At 43.1% G+C, this 15,514-nt stretch overlaps 1 protein-coding gene across 1 annotated transcript in view; it reads left to right on the top strand.

Annotated features, from left to right (window-relative positions):
* The window catches only part of IHO1 (interactor of HORMAD1 1), a 34,412-nt gene extending 22,744 nt beyond the window's left edge, over nucleotides 1–11,668 (top strand). The window contains exons 6-9 of the mRNA XM_025916535.2: nucleotides 1,837–1,885; nucleotides 2,075–2,162; nucleotides 9,103–9,206; nucleotides 9,670–11,668. Coding sequence (XP_025772320.1) covers nucleotides 1,837–1,885; nucleotides 2,075–2,162; nucleotides 9,103–9,206; nucleotides 9,670–10,809 — 1,381 coding nt within the window. The 3' untranslated portion in view covers nucleotides 10,810–11,668. The remainder of the gene's footprint in view (nucleotides 1–1,836; nucleotides 1,886–2,074; nucleotides 2,163–9,102; nucleotides 9,207–9,669) is intronic.
* Nucleotides 11,669–15,514: the final 3,846 nt, after the last annotated feature.

The following is a 15,514-nucleotide window of genomic DNA, read 5'->3' as shown; positions in this document are numbered from 1 at the left end:
GGATTTGGTGGAGCATATATTCCAGAAACTTCCTGACAACAGATGCATGGCACCTAAGTAATTTTTTGAGACCTTGCATATCTGAAATTCTTTACTTTCCCCTCACACTTGATTGCAAATTAGAATTCTAGATTGGTTCATTATTTTTCTTCAAAATTTCTAAAGCATTGCTCCTATTGCCATATCACTTTATATGTTGCTTTTAAGAGATTTGATGCAGGGGGTGAGGGGGCCTGGGTGACTCAGTTGGTTAAGTGTCCAACTCTTGATTTCTGCTCAGGTCATGATCCTAGCATTGTGGGAAGGAGCCCTGTGTCGGACTTTGTGCTGGGCATGGAGCCTGCTTAGGATTCTCTCTCACTCTGTCTCTGCCCCTCTCCCCTGCTTTCATTCTCTCTCTCTCAAAAAAAAAAAAAAAAAAAAGATAAGTAAATAAAATAAAATGAAAATTTTAGAGAACAATTAGACTGACTTTAAAAGGAAAATGTTGGGGCGCCTGGGTGGCGCAGTCGGTTAAGCATCCGACTTCAGCCAGGTCACGATCTCGCGGTCCATGAGTTCGAGCCCCGCGTCGGGCTCTGGGCTGATGGCTCAGAGCCTGGAGCCTGTTTCCGATTCTGTGTCTCCCTCTCTCTCTGCCCCTCCCCCGTTCATGCTCTGTCTCTCTCTGTCCCAAAAATAAATAAACGTTGAAAAAAAAATTTAAAAGGAAAATGTTAGGGGCACTTGGCTGACTCAGTAGGTTGAGTATCCAAAAGACTTGGTATGAATAGTAGTTCTATTTGGATTTAAAAATTGATGTTTGCGTTTATATTGTGTAGATTAGAGAAACAAAATCTGTAAAATTTTTCATGATAATCCATGTATGAATCTTTTCAAAAGTGGGATATTCATTTGAGGAATAATTGTAATAGTTTCTTTTTCATTAGAAATTACTATTGCTCCCAGAATTGTCTCTACCCATTCTTACAGTCAAAATAATAGTCTTTAGATTAAGATATATCCAAGAATTTTGTACTACCAGAAAGAAATCACTATCTTCTGAAGCCATTGTTGCTATAAAAATAAAAGCTGGCCTGTTTTACTGTAGTAATTACTTGAGTTGCTAAAAATAAAAATCAGCAAAAAAAAATTTTTTTTAAGTTTTATGTATTTTGAGGGAGACAGAGACAGTGTGAGTAGGGGAGGGGTAGAGCACAGAACCCAATGTGGGTCTTGAATCTACAAAACTGAGATCATGACTTGAGCTAAAAACCAAGAGTTGGATGCTTAACCTACTGAGCCACCCAGGTGCCCCTAATATTTAACCTTTTTAAAGATACATATAGAGTAAATTTTATTTTCTTCTTCTTCTTTTTTTGGTATCTGGCAGGTTTAAATGTTCATTTATTTATTGAGAGAGAGAGAGAGAGAGAGAATGAGGGGGGAGGGGCAGAGAGAGAGGGAGAGAGAGAATCCCAAGTAGGCTCCATGATCAGCTCGGAGCCTGGCACTGGGCTTGACGTGGGACTTGATGTGGGACTCGATGTGGGACTCAGTCTCACAACCGAGAGATCATGACCTGATCCCATATCAGGATTCAGATGCTTAACCAACTGAGCAACCCAGGTGCCCCTAGAGTAGATTTTAAAAAGAAAAAAGTGGTTTGCTTTGGCAATGGTCATGAAAAGTCTATGTTCTAATTTTTTTATAGCTGGACACTAAGGTTTTTCAGGGTTGAGTCTCCCAGCTCTAACTAAGCACTGTTTTACAGCCTGCCATGTTCATGGAATTGATTCTGGTACATTTTCAGTATTTCACAAAGATTCATTTTCTTTTTTTTCTTGCTCATTCTAGTGAGACTCTATACAACTTCATTTCCCATATCAGAGAAAGCATTCACAAGGTAAGTATAGCTACATGTCAAGAAATTAGAACATTTTACGTTTTAAGAAGTTTAATAATTACATTCCATTGACCTTAATTCAAATAGAATAGCAAGATTTTAACTCTTTTTTTATCATTAAATGACAATACTCCAAGTTAGTAAAATAAGGCAACAATCTGAATTTTTTCTTAATTTCGGGTTTCTTAGTTGCAGGCATCTGTGGAAAAGTCTGAGGAACATCTCAGTTCAAGAAGTCAATCTATTTTAGATTGTTTGGAGACTGTGGCCAAGACATGTGAGTATCTCGTGTTTGAGGTTATCAGCAGAGGGCACTAGTGAGCAGAGAACTGAACTTTCTGACCCTAGCCATGTTTCTGCCAGTGGTGAGGTTTCACAGTATTTCAGATGAGAGGATGGGTACATAAGGTTAGTCTTGAAGAGATGTGGAGCACGCTGAACTGGATAGTAGGAACCCCTATGTATGGGGATGTTCCTGGTCCTTAGATGCCCTCTGTGAACTACTAATCCTCCACCCAGTAACCCCACTGCCTCTGGGTAGGCTAGCTCTGCCAGATTTCTCATCTCACTGCCTGAAGTGAATCAGCAGCATCCCTGAGTCCCAAATGAATTGCTGGTTATGCTGTCTGTAAAGATATTGTTCCCTTAGGACTTAGAAATAAAGACTCTGCTCACTTTGGAGTTAGAAATACTCCAGTCACCGCCTCTTCTTCTTTCTGTCTTGGTTTCAGTGAGAGCTATTCTGTAGTGAATCACAGCATCTTTCTCCATTTCAGTTATAGTTAGTGGTTTGTAAAGTCCCATGCTCTGCCAAGTAGTGATTTATGTTTAGATAAAACCTGGTCCTGGCTCTTACTAAACAGAAGAGAGCCATAACACAGCTCTCCTTAGGTGGACACCTCTGTAGAACCAACAGCTTCTCAGCTAAATGGCAAGATGATGACTGCATCTGCACTTGTTTGCATTTCTCTGTGTGTTTATTTTTTATTTTAAACAAATGGAAGTCAACTTATTTAAATGCTTTGGGATGGATTGCTCATGATTTACAAAAATTAATGCCTTTGTGTGGCTTAGAAATTAATCTCCATCTGTCTGTAAAAAAAGCACTGTACTGTCTGCTGGCTTCCAACCTGGGTATCCCCCACACAGGGCAACTGTGCATCTGTTTGGAAATCAGTTCTGGAAGCCTGGGACTATTATCCTCACAAGAAGTAACAAGACAAAGAGCAGAAGCAAATCAGGAATGCTTCCTTTGTGTAACATGATAGAATAACTCATTTGGAAGTGTCCAAGGAGAGTACTCTTCTCTCTTTCTACATTTAAAACTAGGTGAAATGCAAAAGGAGGGTTGCAGCAAAAATGTGACATTCTTAGTCCAGTACGGGAAATGGAAGTGCTTAAGTCCCAATACAAGGTCAAGGCAGAGTGAGGACTAGAACTGGGTCTGGCTTATAGTAGGCATAGGGGTCCCAATCCTTCACCCCTGATGGTTCCTTTTTAGAGGGTAAGATTTAGGAGAAGGAGCCACATTGATAGGGAAAACAGTAACAGACAGTGTAGCATCATATTAATTAGAAAGCCAGATCATTCTTGAAAATGAGCACAAGTAGTCTGTCCAGAGTCATTCCCTTTCTTGGTAGGTAGTGATGAGGATCAGGAAGTTAGTCATTGAAAGAGGAACCAGACAAATCCTCTATCATCATCTGGTCTGCCCCAGTCCAGCTGACCTGAAGCCCTGAATTTGCCAGTCAATACATTCTGCAGCCCTCAGTATGCACTGACTGTGGCTTGTAAGGGAAAGGGAAAGAGAAAAGATGTTGTGTGAAAGTACTCTCTTGTGCTATTATGTAATTGGCGCCTTCACAGAATGAGGTCATGAAATCTTTCCCTAGTCACAGTCTGCCTGTTCAACCAGAAGGATCACTCAAAGGCATCTAATCTAACTCCTCTTGTTCTTTAGCTGAGGACCAAGAACCAGAGTAATAGAATGAATTGCCAAGGCCATTCACATCCTACTTTAGTTTAGGTTTAGTTAGCCTTAGTAGAGAGCAGTACAATCTAATAGGTATCGGTTCTATTGAAAAATACGATCATTAGGAAAATAAAAATGAGGGGCTGTACTGAAAATCAGAAAATGTCTCTTTTGGAAAATAGATAACTCTACATAAAAATAAATTCCATATGAATCAATATATTAAGTGTAATTATTAAGTCATAAAAAGAGCTATAAGAGGAGCTCCTGGGTGGCTCAGTTGGTTGAGTGTCCAACTCTTGTTTTCGGCTCAGGTCATGATCCCAGGGTTGTGGGATAGACACCTGTGTCGGCCTCTGTGCTGAGCATGGAGTCTGCTTACGGTTCTCTCTCCCTCCGCCCTTCTCCCCACCTCAAGCACATGCACGCTCTCTCTCTCTCAAATTAAAAAAAAAAAAAAAACAACTATAAGAAAGCATGGGCAACATTTTTATAATTTTGGAGTGCAGCAGTGTCTTCTTAAGCAAAGCACATATAATCATTAAGAAGAATGAGGTCTATCTTTGTGAACTATGTTGAAATGGAAATATCTATTCATTGTTAAATAATAACAGTAAGGTACTGCTCATGTGTACATAGTTTACTCCAGGACACATCTTGTGGAGGAGTGTGACCAGTCAGTGAAAATTGGGAAGGGTAGCCCCCCCAAAAATGAGAGACTGAGGAATCTCTTCTTATAGATGGAGGCTCCCAGACTTTCATCAGGCTTTCACTGGCACAGCAGGGAAAGCAAAACTATGGAGTGTGTAAAAGGAAAACTACTGGCCATCAGTAAAAAAGCATCAGAATCTCATCTGATGTCAGTAGAGCCCTTGTCAGAACACTAAAATAGAAATGAATAAAAAAGTCATTTTCTAAGAAAACAGTTATTGTCCAGAATATGGAACTGGATTTTAAATGGCATTGTTATAAAAAAGCTAAAAATATCTGATGTTTACAGCCAAAGCAGAAATGAAATGAGTCCCCTTCTAAAGAACCACTCATACACACACATATACACACACGAACACAATCTGTAATCTATATATGGATATACACATGTATCAATGTATCCATGCAAAATCCCAGAAAGTGCTCATAATGTTAAAATCTAGGAAGTGGAACCAAGGTCTGCATGGAAGAGAATGGGTCATTTTTCATTGTATGCCTTTTTATACTGTTACAGGTTTGAGGGGTTTTTTTAATGTTTATTTTTAGAGAGAGAGAGAGAGAGAGAGTATGAGCAAGGGAGGGGCAGAGAGAGAGGGGGGGACAGAGGATCCAAAACGGGCTCTTTGATGATAGTGGAGAGCCTGATGTGGGTTCGAACTCAGGAACCATGAGATCGTGACCTAAGTTGAAGTCGGATGCTTAACCAACTGAGCCACTCAGGGGCCACTAAGTTATTTTCCTAAACAATTTTTTTTAATGTTTATTTTGAGAGAGTGTGTGTGTGTGAGCAAGTGGGGGGGGGGGCAGAGAGAGAGAGGGAGAGAGAGAATTCCAAGCAGGCTCCATGCTGTCAGCAGGGAGCCCAACGTGGAACTTGATCCCACAAACTATGAGATCATGACCTAAGCCAAAATTGAGAGTCAGGTGCTTTAAAAATAAATAAATAGTCAAGTGCCACCCAGGTGCCCCTTAAATAAACTTTAAAAAAAAAAAAGCAATTTTTAAAAAAAGTTTATTTATTTTGAGAGAGTGAGGGAGCAGGGGAGGAACAAAGAGAGAGGGAGAGAGAAAATCCCAAGTAGGCTCCACACTGTCCACACAGAACCCGATGCAAGGCTCAAATTCACGAACCCTGAGATCATGACCTGAGCTGAAATCAAGAGTTGGATGTTTAACTGACTGAGCAACCCAGGCGCCCCAAATTAACTTTGTAAAAGAAAAAAATATGTATATATAGACTTCGGAAGTAATGAGCTCAATACAAAAAATCCTGTGAAAGAGAGGATCCCAAACATAGGTTTCTTAGAGGACAAGGAAAGAACGGGACCACAGATAGATGCTTTATGAGTACTGAATCTGGAATTGAACACTTTGCTTGCCTTCCTCATTCTCTGCTTTTGTGGTTGGTGATGTTTACTGTTGCTAGGAAACATTGCTATTTAGGAATTTATCTAGGATAGGATAATTACATTTGCTTCCTACTACAAATATCTGCAAGGATGTCTGAAAGAATATTTGACTGATTGAGTTTAGGAACAGGAATCCAGTACTTGAAACATAAGTAAACAGCCTTTTTCTAATTGGTTGACATAGGGAATTTAACTTTGTATTGAGAAATAGTAGAACATTTGCTTTCTAAAAATTTCTTACTTTTTTTCTTGTGGTAAAATACACAATAAATTTACCATTTCTTACTGTTACTTTGCAAGACTACACTGGCTTGTCTATTTCTGTCATAACAGGCTCTTTCTTGCCTCAGAACTTTGCACTTGCTGTTTTCTCTGTCTGAACAACCTTCCCCTAATCTTTGCAGGACTAGCTCCATTTAATCCTTCTGGTTTCACCTTAAATATCTCCATCTCTGATGATCTTATCTGAAGTAGATGCCCCCCCTCTTATTTTTATTATAATCCCTATCATAGCATTTATTACAGTTTTTCACTTATTTATGTTCATGTTTATTTGTTTATTGTTATTTTCTCCTTTTCAAAATTGCAGAATTCATGTATGGAGTAGATAGTTTTGTTCAAGACTGTTTCCATGTTCCTAGCACAGTATCTGATAATAAGTTTCAGATAAAACTGTAAATCTCCAATCAATGTGTTCAAACACATCAGGAATTGTTTCATTTTCTCATTAGAGACATCCTGGCTGGAGCTCAGTCTTCCAGCTCTAGACTGGGCAGATTACTCCTGAGGTCCCAGTCTTAGGACTTCTCTTCACCATCATTTTGAGGATCAAATTATTTTTTCATCCCCAGTCTTGGATCCCTTTGTTTCCTGGACTTTGGCTTACACTTGTATTTGGTGATACACATCTTCTAGTAGCTTTCTGAGAAAGTATATGGGAGATAACTTTTTTTATACATTGCATGTTTGAAAATCTCTTCTATCTCCACATGGGTCTAGAATCCTAAGTGAGAAATTCTTTGCCGTTAAAATTTCTAAGGCATGGCTCCATTGTCTTCTAGTTTTAGTTTTGTTATTGAGATGTTTGATGCTATTCTTCTTCTTGATTCTTTATGTTATCTGGGTACCCCCCCCCCACACTATCCTTTAATGGACATTTCTTGAGCCTCATGTTTTCCCTTGATATGCTTTTTAAAAATTTTTTTTAAATGTTTATTTTTGAGAGAGAGAGAAAGTGAACACATGCCTGGGTGGCTCAGTTGGTTAAGTGTCCAACTTTGGCTCAAGTTATGATCTCATGGTTTGTGGGTTTGAGCCCTGCATCAGGCTCTCTGCTGTCAGTGCAGAGCCCGCTTTGGATCCTCTCTCTCTGTCTCTGCCCTTCCCCTGCTCATGCGTGCTCTCTCTCTCTCTCAAAAATAAATACGCATTTTTAAAAAATCTGAAATGTAAGACTCCTTTTAAGAAGGTAATTATGTTTTATTTTAAAGAGAAACTCTTAAGTAAATCACTTAAACTTTATGAGATACCATGTGGTAAATTCCTGCCTTTGGCTGATAAGAGAAGACAAAAGACAGAATAATTAAAACATGGGGAACTAACAAAGCACCTATCAGAGTGAGGGAAGTTTTCAAGTAAGATCTAATTTGAGTTTATTATCCTGTCTTTTCAAGCACCAGATGTTACTTTGGTTTTCCTTACATTTATTGTGAAGAGTTAAGTACTCTCTTGTTACCAAATTGTTTTTCACCCGTCTAAAATAAAACATTTTGTCAAGAATCTTGAAACACTCTTGGGGTGCCTGGGTGGCTCAGTCGGTTGAGCGTCCACCTTCGGCTCAGGTCATGATCTCACACTCTGTGAGTTCGAGCCCCGCGTCGGGCTCTGTGCTGACAGCTCAGAGCCTGGAGCCTGCTTTGGATTCTGTGTCGCCCTCTCTCTCTATCCCTCCCCTGCTCATGCTCTGTCTCTCTCTATCTCAAAAGTAAATAAAGAATCTTGAAACACTCTTTATATATATAAGAAGATAAAAGGAATATCTGGTGTATTATTCCAGATTATTTGTAAATTATACTTGCTATGCATTTAAGATGTATGTGAACTTAACAATAGTTTATAGCATATAGTAGATACTCATCAAGTATTTGTTGAATAAATTTAAGAGCATCTTCACATAAACTGCCATTTAGAAGAGGATGACAATAATTGATTGCAACACAATGTGTTATTAAGACTGTGTGTGTGTGTGTGTGTGTGTGTGTGTGTGTGTGTTTCAAATCTCTCTATGCCAGAGAGAAGAATCAGTATCAGTCCTGAGTGGTTAGCACTCAGGTCACCAAGTTCATTACAGCCCAAGTGTAAAGAGGGGATACATAAGTGGAGGGTGATAAGTGATGGTAGAGCACACACATGGTGCCAGCAGCAGAGAGAAGGAGCCCCCAAGCCAGCCAGGAAATGCTGTTTTTCAAGGAGGGGACTCCTGAGAGAAGGAAGAATGGGAATGAGTTGCACTGAGGTGGTGGCTGAGGGGAATGGGTAAAGTTGACCTGGGTAGAAGCAAGGATAGATTCCAAGCCAAGGGAACGGCATGCACAAGGCCAGTGGCGAGAGGGAGATTGCTTAGGAAACAGAGCTCAGAGATGTGGAGGTGGATAGAGAAGGTAAGAAGAAGTGAGCTTGGGTCTTGATGGCCAATTTAAAGATTTGGACTTCATCCAGTGGCCAGTGTGGTGCCATTGAAAGTTTCAGCAAGGGTTTCAGAGGATGCATGATCATATCTACATTCTTGAGAGAATACTCTGATGACGGGACCAAGAAGGTGGGCCAAGGAGGAGGTTGGTGCCATCATCTAGGCAGCAGGTTTCAGGGTCCCTAGGAGGTGCTGAGATTGAGTCTGCCTTGGCCAGGATGTTCTCAGGGAGGGAGGGAAGAAGAGACAGTGGAGGAACTGCCCTACTCTGCTTTCTCTCCTCACCAAGGCTGATCTGGGTAGAGTTCTGGGCACTAGCAGAGCAGGCTCAGGTGCCCCATGCCAGATTCTAGCTCCTCCCTCTCCACACTGTGGTCCAGGAAGGGTGAGGCATGCCATAGTCTTCGTGAGGTAATTGTCATTTTTCTGTATTTAGTGCAAGAGACTGTGCAGGCCCAGAGTGATCTGCTGTTGGGAACTGTGCATGACAAAGGCAACATGGAGCAGGTTATCCTCGAGATACGGAAGAGATTTGAAGCTGTAAGTGTGGATCCCAACCTCTTTCCTCAAGTATGTTGTTTTTTTAAAAAAAATTTTAATTATTTTTTTATGAACCTGTTTTATTTTTTATTTTTTTAAATTTACATCCAAATTAGCATATAGTGCAACAATGATTTCAGACCTCAAGTATGTTTTTGGCTTTGTCACTAAGTCCCAGAGAGACACCTTTAAAGTTGCAATTTTTTTCAGCCAAGAACAGAAGCCAGACAGGACTTCTTGTAATGGACCAAGGTAGAGGCCAACTTCCTCCTCAAAGGTTCTCCGGCATGATGTGGGGCCCAGGGGCCTTACTCCAGAGTGTTACCATGCTTCCTCTGTAAAGCACCCAGCAAAAGACAAGCTGTGGTTCTGCCAACACATCCTTTGGTTGGTTTGCGCATTTCACTGTGCATTCGGAGTTGCAGTGTCCATAACTCTTTTCTTTCTCGCTGTCTTTCCCTAGAGACAAGCAGAATTTATAGAAATGAAGTCCGACCTGAAGCACCTTGAAGTTTTAGTTGCCCAGCAGAGTAAAGACTTCCAGCAGCTGTGTGAGCAGCTAGGCCAGCTGAATGTGGCCAGCATCCTAGCAGAGCTGAAGAGATTTATTTCAGTCCCTCAGGTACCTGGGCATGTGAAAGACAGCACTTCCCAGACCTCACTACCTCTGGCCCAGAGCCTCAGTTTCACCAGGCAGGACAGATATGCCTCTGAGGAACCAGATATGTGGCAGACTCAGGCCATCCCTGCTGTCTGGAATCTTAGTATGGGCTCCCTGCAGCCTGGGGAGTTTGCTATCTATACTGAGGGAGCAAAAAGTGATGCTCTCCAAGGAGAGGCTGTGCTGATGGCCGCTGGAACCGGCAAAAGAAGCAGGCGAGTAAAGGACAAGGCAGTGCAGACCAACTGCCAGAATTGGACTCTTAATAAAACCAGCCCTGAGAATCATGGCTCTGGTTCCCCAGGCCACAAAGTTCCTTGTGACTGGAGCTGGGTTTCCCAAGGAGCCTCAAGGTTTATACCCCTGGACTTTGAATCCAGCATTAAGAACACTTGCCAAAAATGTCAAGCTGAAGGTGTGCTTTCGTGTGCCCCTTGTGAACAAAGGCTGGTGACTGCACAGAAAGGCAGAACTATGGAAAGAGGGGGGAAAGGCAAGAAGCAGCAGCCCAGGAAAGCCCGCAGAAGCAGGCTCCTAACCAGGAAGCAAGAACAAACCCCTAGCAAAACCTGTGCTTTCAATTCTAAATATCCTCAGCTTCCAGTTTCTGGCCCACAAAGGCTCCCCCTGGAGCAGCAGGAACCCTTTGCTCAGTCCCTGCATCTGTGGGGCTCCAGGACTCCCACAAAACCAGTCATCCCTTTTCTGAGAGCAACAGTCATGCCCAGTAAGACAGTGAGGGCAGCACAGGAGAACATCTTGCAGCTCAGTGGGCATTCTTCCAAAGACAACAGCCTGCTTTCTAAAAGTTCCCTGGGGGACCACCAGATGAGCTGGTTCAGTGACCTCAACCTTGGAAGTTCAGAGTCTCCTCTGTGCAAGGATCCAGGGAAGAATATGCTATATGATCTGGGTTTTGACAGCAGTGATGATGGCTTTTGACCAGCCCACAATCTGACTTCAGCTGATAGTTTATTGGTCTCAGCTGGAAAGACAAATTCTAGAACACTGGGGCTGGCTAACAGCAGAAAGTCCCTGAAGCCTGATTGGAGCCCTCAGGCTCAGAGGGCCTGCTGGGGGGTGGTGGTCAGTGTAGGACAGGTGCAGGGCAGGGGAGTAGCTCTGGTGTTCTGGGTACCAGGTGCTGCCCATGACAAGCATAAGGGATAATTGCATCCTTATTTATTGGAGTGAAGCACGTGGAGACGACAGTGATGAGCTGGAGCAGCAGCCTGGGTGTAGGGCATCAGGAGGAGGGTGCTGATTTTGGTGAAAGGAGGACTGGCCTCCATGTGGAATACTGAGTGGCAGAAGGGCTCTCATAGAACTGTTGCTGTGGCAGCAAGACTCCCAAACATTTTTGGTCTTCACGGTATTTCCTACACCTGACCAATACCTATCCAGGCCTCGGGATTTTTAAAATTATTTTTATCCAGTTTTACTGTCAGAGCACTTGCATGTTTTGATCAGTGGACATATTACAGAACACACTTCTTGTGAACAGAGAAACAGAGAATGTTAAGCTGCCAATGAAAAGAGGTGACGGGCACCCAATAAATTCCCAGAGCACCACTGTATACAAGCCACACAATCCCATTTTTCTTCCTGGCTGTTTTTCCTATGCTGTTTGCAACCACCCTTCAAGCTAATGAGAGCATCTAAGGGCCCTGTATTATTTCCAGAGAGCAATAGGCTTATGTGAGACTTTGGCTGTCTATTCATATCTTGCAGAAGTTTTGAATTTTTGTTATACATATATGTATATTTGTTTTATAACAAAAAATAAAAATTTTTAAAAGCATATTTTTTTCATTATGTTTATTGAACTGATCTCCCAACAACTTAAGAAAATCAAATAGGGTGCCTGGGTGGCCCAATCGGTTGAGCTTCCGACTTTGGCTCAGGTCATGATCTCACAGTTCGTAAGTTTGAGCCCCACATCAGGCTCTCTGCTGTCAGTACTGAGCCCAGATCCAGCTTCAGATTCTCTGTTCCCCAGTTTCCCTTTCTGCCCCTCCCTGACTCGTTCTCTCCCACCCTCTCTTTCTCTCTCAAAAATGAACATTTTTAAAAAAAATAAAATGGATAAGACATATACCATCTTTTTATTCCATAGACTTCGCCCAAATGATTTTGAATAAACACCACCCTATTCAGACTAGTTTCCTTTTTCTTTTCCTTTATTGTTTGAAAGTAAAATTCCTCACTGGATGGATTGGCTTCCAGAATTTGCCCATTTTCAAGGCAATGCAGTAAATGACACTGGGACCTCTGAGTGGACCATTATAGAAAGCAGTGGTTCTTGATTTTTATTTTCATTCTTTATTTTCAAGGGAACGTATCCCACAAAAGTTTGAGTTTAATTTGCCCGCAACACCTTTGGCAACCTAAGCTGCTCTTATTCCCGTTTCCAGACCAAGGGCCTCCTATGACCTGTGGCTGGGATCCTCAGGCAATGACAGCAGCCCTTTCCAAGGCCCAGGAAGTACAGACTTGGACTCTGCCTACGACTGCCCTGGCCTTTTCTCCCCCATGAGCCTCGCTGCATGCCTGTTCACCCTGCCCTCTGCCAGTCTCTACCACCTTCCATACTAGTTTTCTCTGCTTATACATGGGAGGAAAGGGCCCAGCCATGCAATGGGCTCCTTCCAACCCGTCTCAAACTGACTACAGGTGGCTGTTGAGCGGTTAGCATGAGGCTTGTAGACCAGAGGGGTTTGTATCTGGAAATCTTTTATTACTCTAAGCTGAAAAGTTTGGTCATTTTAACTCAAAGTTGAGATCCTGTTAAGAGAATTCCATTAATGTTTATGACTATGGCCTTCTCATTGAAGGGTCTGTCCAATTTTGAAATGCGAAAGCAGGGGGCGCCTGGGTGGCTCAGTTAAGCGGCTGACTTTGGCTCAGGTCATGATCTCACAGCTTGTGAGTTCAAGCCCCGCATCGGGCTCTGTGCTCTCAGCACAGAGCCTGGAGCCTGCTTCGGATTCTGTGTCTCCCTCTCTCTCTCTGCCCCTCCCCCGCTCACACTCTGTCTCTCTCTCTCTCTCAAAAAATAAACATTAAAAAAAAGAAAGAAAGAAAGAAAGAAAGAAATGCCAAAGCAGGACCTTCTGTTCTTTTGATTCTGCTGTGAGTTATGAAATCCTGTATTTCTTCAGAAGTATTTCATTTTGTGTTATGAAGTCAAAGATCAGAGTGACTCAGTGTTCCATGAGCTGGGTGTTTTTGTAGAATGAGCAGTAAATTTATCTCCCAACAAGGCTGGGTTAATTAAAATTACACTGCCTGTCTCTGGTAATCATCAGGAAAGGATATTCTGTTTCTTATTTTATTCCTAAGGCTTTTTTTTTTTTTTTTAACTACTGTGTTCCTGCCAGAATTGGTGAGCGTGACATAGCCCAGGCACATCCCCAGAGCACACGATGTTTTGCTCTTTGGATGCTGATAGAGATGTGGCTACACAGGGGCAGCTATAGTGGGAGGTCTATGGACCTAGGGCCCAGATAGCCACCTAGGGGCTCCTCCCTCTGATAATCACTCCAGCTACATCTGAGGATGGAAATAAAGCCAACCACAGCACCCAATTGTCTTGACATTCAAGTATCAATCAATACATTTTCAGAGAGAGAACAGCAGGCGAAGGACAGAGAGAAGGAGACAAAATCCCAAGCAGGCTCCAAGCCATCAGCACAGAGCCCAATGCAGGGCTCAAAGTCACCAACCATGAGATCATGACCTGAGCTGAAATCAAGAGACACTTAACCGTCTGAGCCACCCAGGCACCCCTCAAGTATCAATTTAAATGTCCCCTACAGAGAGGTGTCTGGGGGGCTCAGTCAAGTGCTCAACTCTTGATTTCGGCTCAGGTCATGATCTCATGGTTTGTGAGTTTGAGCCCCACATCAGTGCAGAGCCTGCTTGGGATTCTCTCTCAAAATAAATAAACTTAAAAAAAATAATGTCACCTACAGACAGACCTTTTCCTGACCTCTTCTGTAGGAGCTCACCCTACTCACTGCCCATTCCCTTACCCTGTTTTAATTTTCTCCTACAGCTCCATCTGAAATGGCATATTGATGTGCATACTTGATTTGCCTGCCTTGGTGGGCGGAATAGAAATCCCAGAAGCAAGATCGGCATCTGCCTCATCCCAGTTATATCTTCAGCATCCAGGAGAGTGTCTGACCTTAGTAGACACTTGACAAATAGTGAGGGCAGGGATTGCTTGCTTAACATTTGAAGAGCTCTTTGCAGCCTGTCCCAAAGTCAGGTCTCTTTAGCATTCCTTTGCAACTTTCCTTTTTTGTGTTTTGTCTCAGAAGCTCCAGAGGTCTCCTGATGAGGGGTCTCCTGCAATATGCTCTCTTCTCTCCCAGGCCAGGTACCAGCAACCTCTCTCCACCGGAAATGCCCAGAAAACAACAGGCTTTCTGCCTTCCAAACAGTTGCTTCCTACAACGGATGAGCAATTTTGAAAAAATTTTCATGCTAGGCCTTAGGCCAAAACTCATCAAATCAGGCATCCTCCAGTTGGCCAAGCACAGAAAGTCCTTCCCCACTAGGGCTAGGATCCATTGTCAGGTAGATTTCCTAAGTAAAACTTTGTCCACTCTATAAATATTTTAACGGAACATAAAATATTAACATTCTCCCACATACTCCAGGGAGAAAGCAAATTGCCAGAGCTTCAGATAGTCTTGGGATGAAAGTCTTGTCAATTGTTATCTACGGTCAGGTGCAGTGGCCTCCCTGGTTCGCATGCGCTATTCACTGGCTACTGCCATATTAAATGCCCTGTGCTTTAGTTAGAGGAGGTAGCATCCTGGTACCAGGTGAGCCCCCAGCTGAGCCATTCAATAAGAGGAAGATTGGCCTGAATTAGGCCTCTTTTGCAAATCCTCTTCCTCAATTTCTTTGATCACTGACAGCTCACAACTTCTCTGGTGGGAGGATGGTGTCGCTGTCCTATCAGCACATTCCTGGATACACAGGTGAGAGACACAGGGCCCCAGGTTTTGTTGCCTTCTGCCTGGTCTCCTGGTCCCCTTGCGTTCTCTCCTGGGATTAGAAGTGGAGGGTCCAAGGAGCCAGGGCAGGTGGGCCAGGAGGTGGCTCGGCTCCCCTATTCCCCGAGTGAAGGGAGCAGGAGGCAGGGGGAGGGGGACCTGGAGACCCGGAAATGAGAAGGCAGGCCCCAGTGCCTGACTGAGCTGGCTGGAACTCAAGAGAGGGAGAGGCATACTAACTGGAAGTTCTCTCAGAACTCAACCTGGCAAGATTTCAGACTCTGATCTAGACCCATGTGGCTAGACAGCCATGCCCAGTAATGTGGAGAACATGGGAGTCTGGATGAGGCTGAGGGCAGGGTCAACACTTCCAGCCCTTGAATTGTCCTTTTGAAATAACTGTTGCTCTGCTCTCAGGCCTCAGCTGTGGTTCTCTGCTCCCTGCTGACCTTCACTCGGCCATTGGCTCATCTCTCTCCTTTCTCCTACCCCTTCTTCCTCAGCCTGCCCTGCCTGCCCTCCTGCAGGTCCTAGTAGCTTCTGTGAACCAGCTCCTGCCTTACAAAGTCTACAAATAGAGCTGCATATAGAGCTGGTTTCTAGTGGCTTCGGCATGGACACTGGTGGGATGCAGCCAG

Source organism: Puma concolor, chromosome A2 (assembly GCF_028749965.1).
Source record: "Puma concolor isolate L17-30 chromosome A2, mPumCon1.1.hap2, whole genome shotgun sequence".
NCBI classification, from domain to species: domain Eukaryota; kingdom Metazoa; phylum Chordata; class Mammalia; order Carnivora; family Felidae; genus Puma; species Puma concolor.
This window is presented reverse-complemented; position numbering and strand designations above follow the sequence as displayed.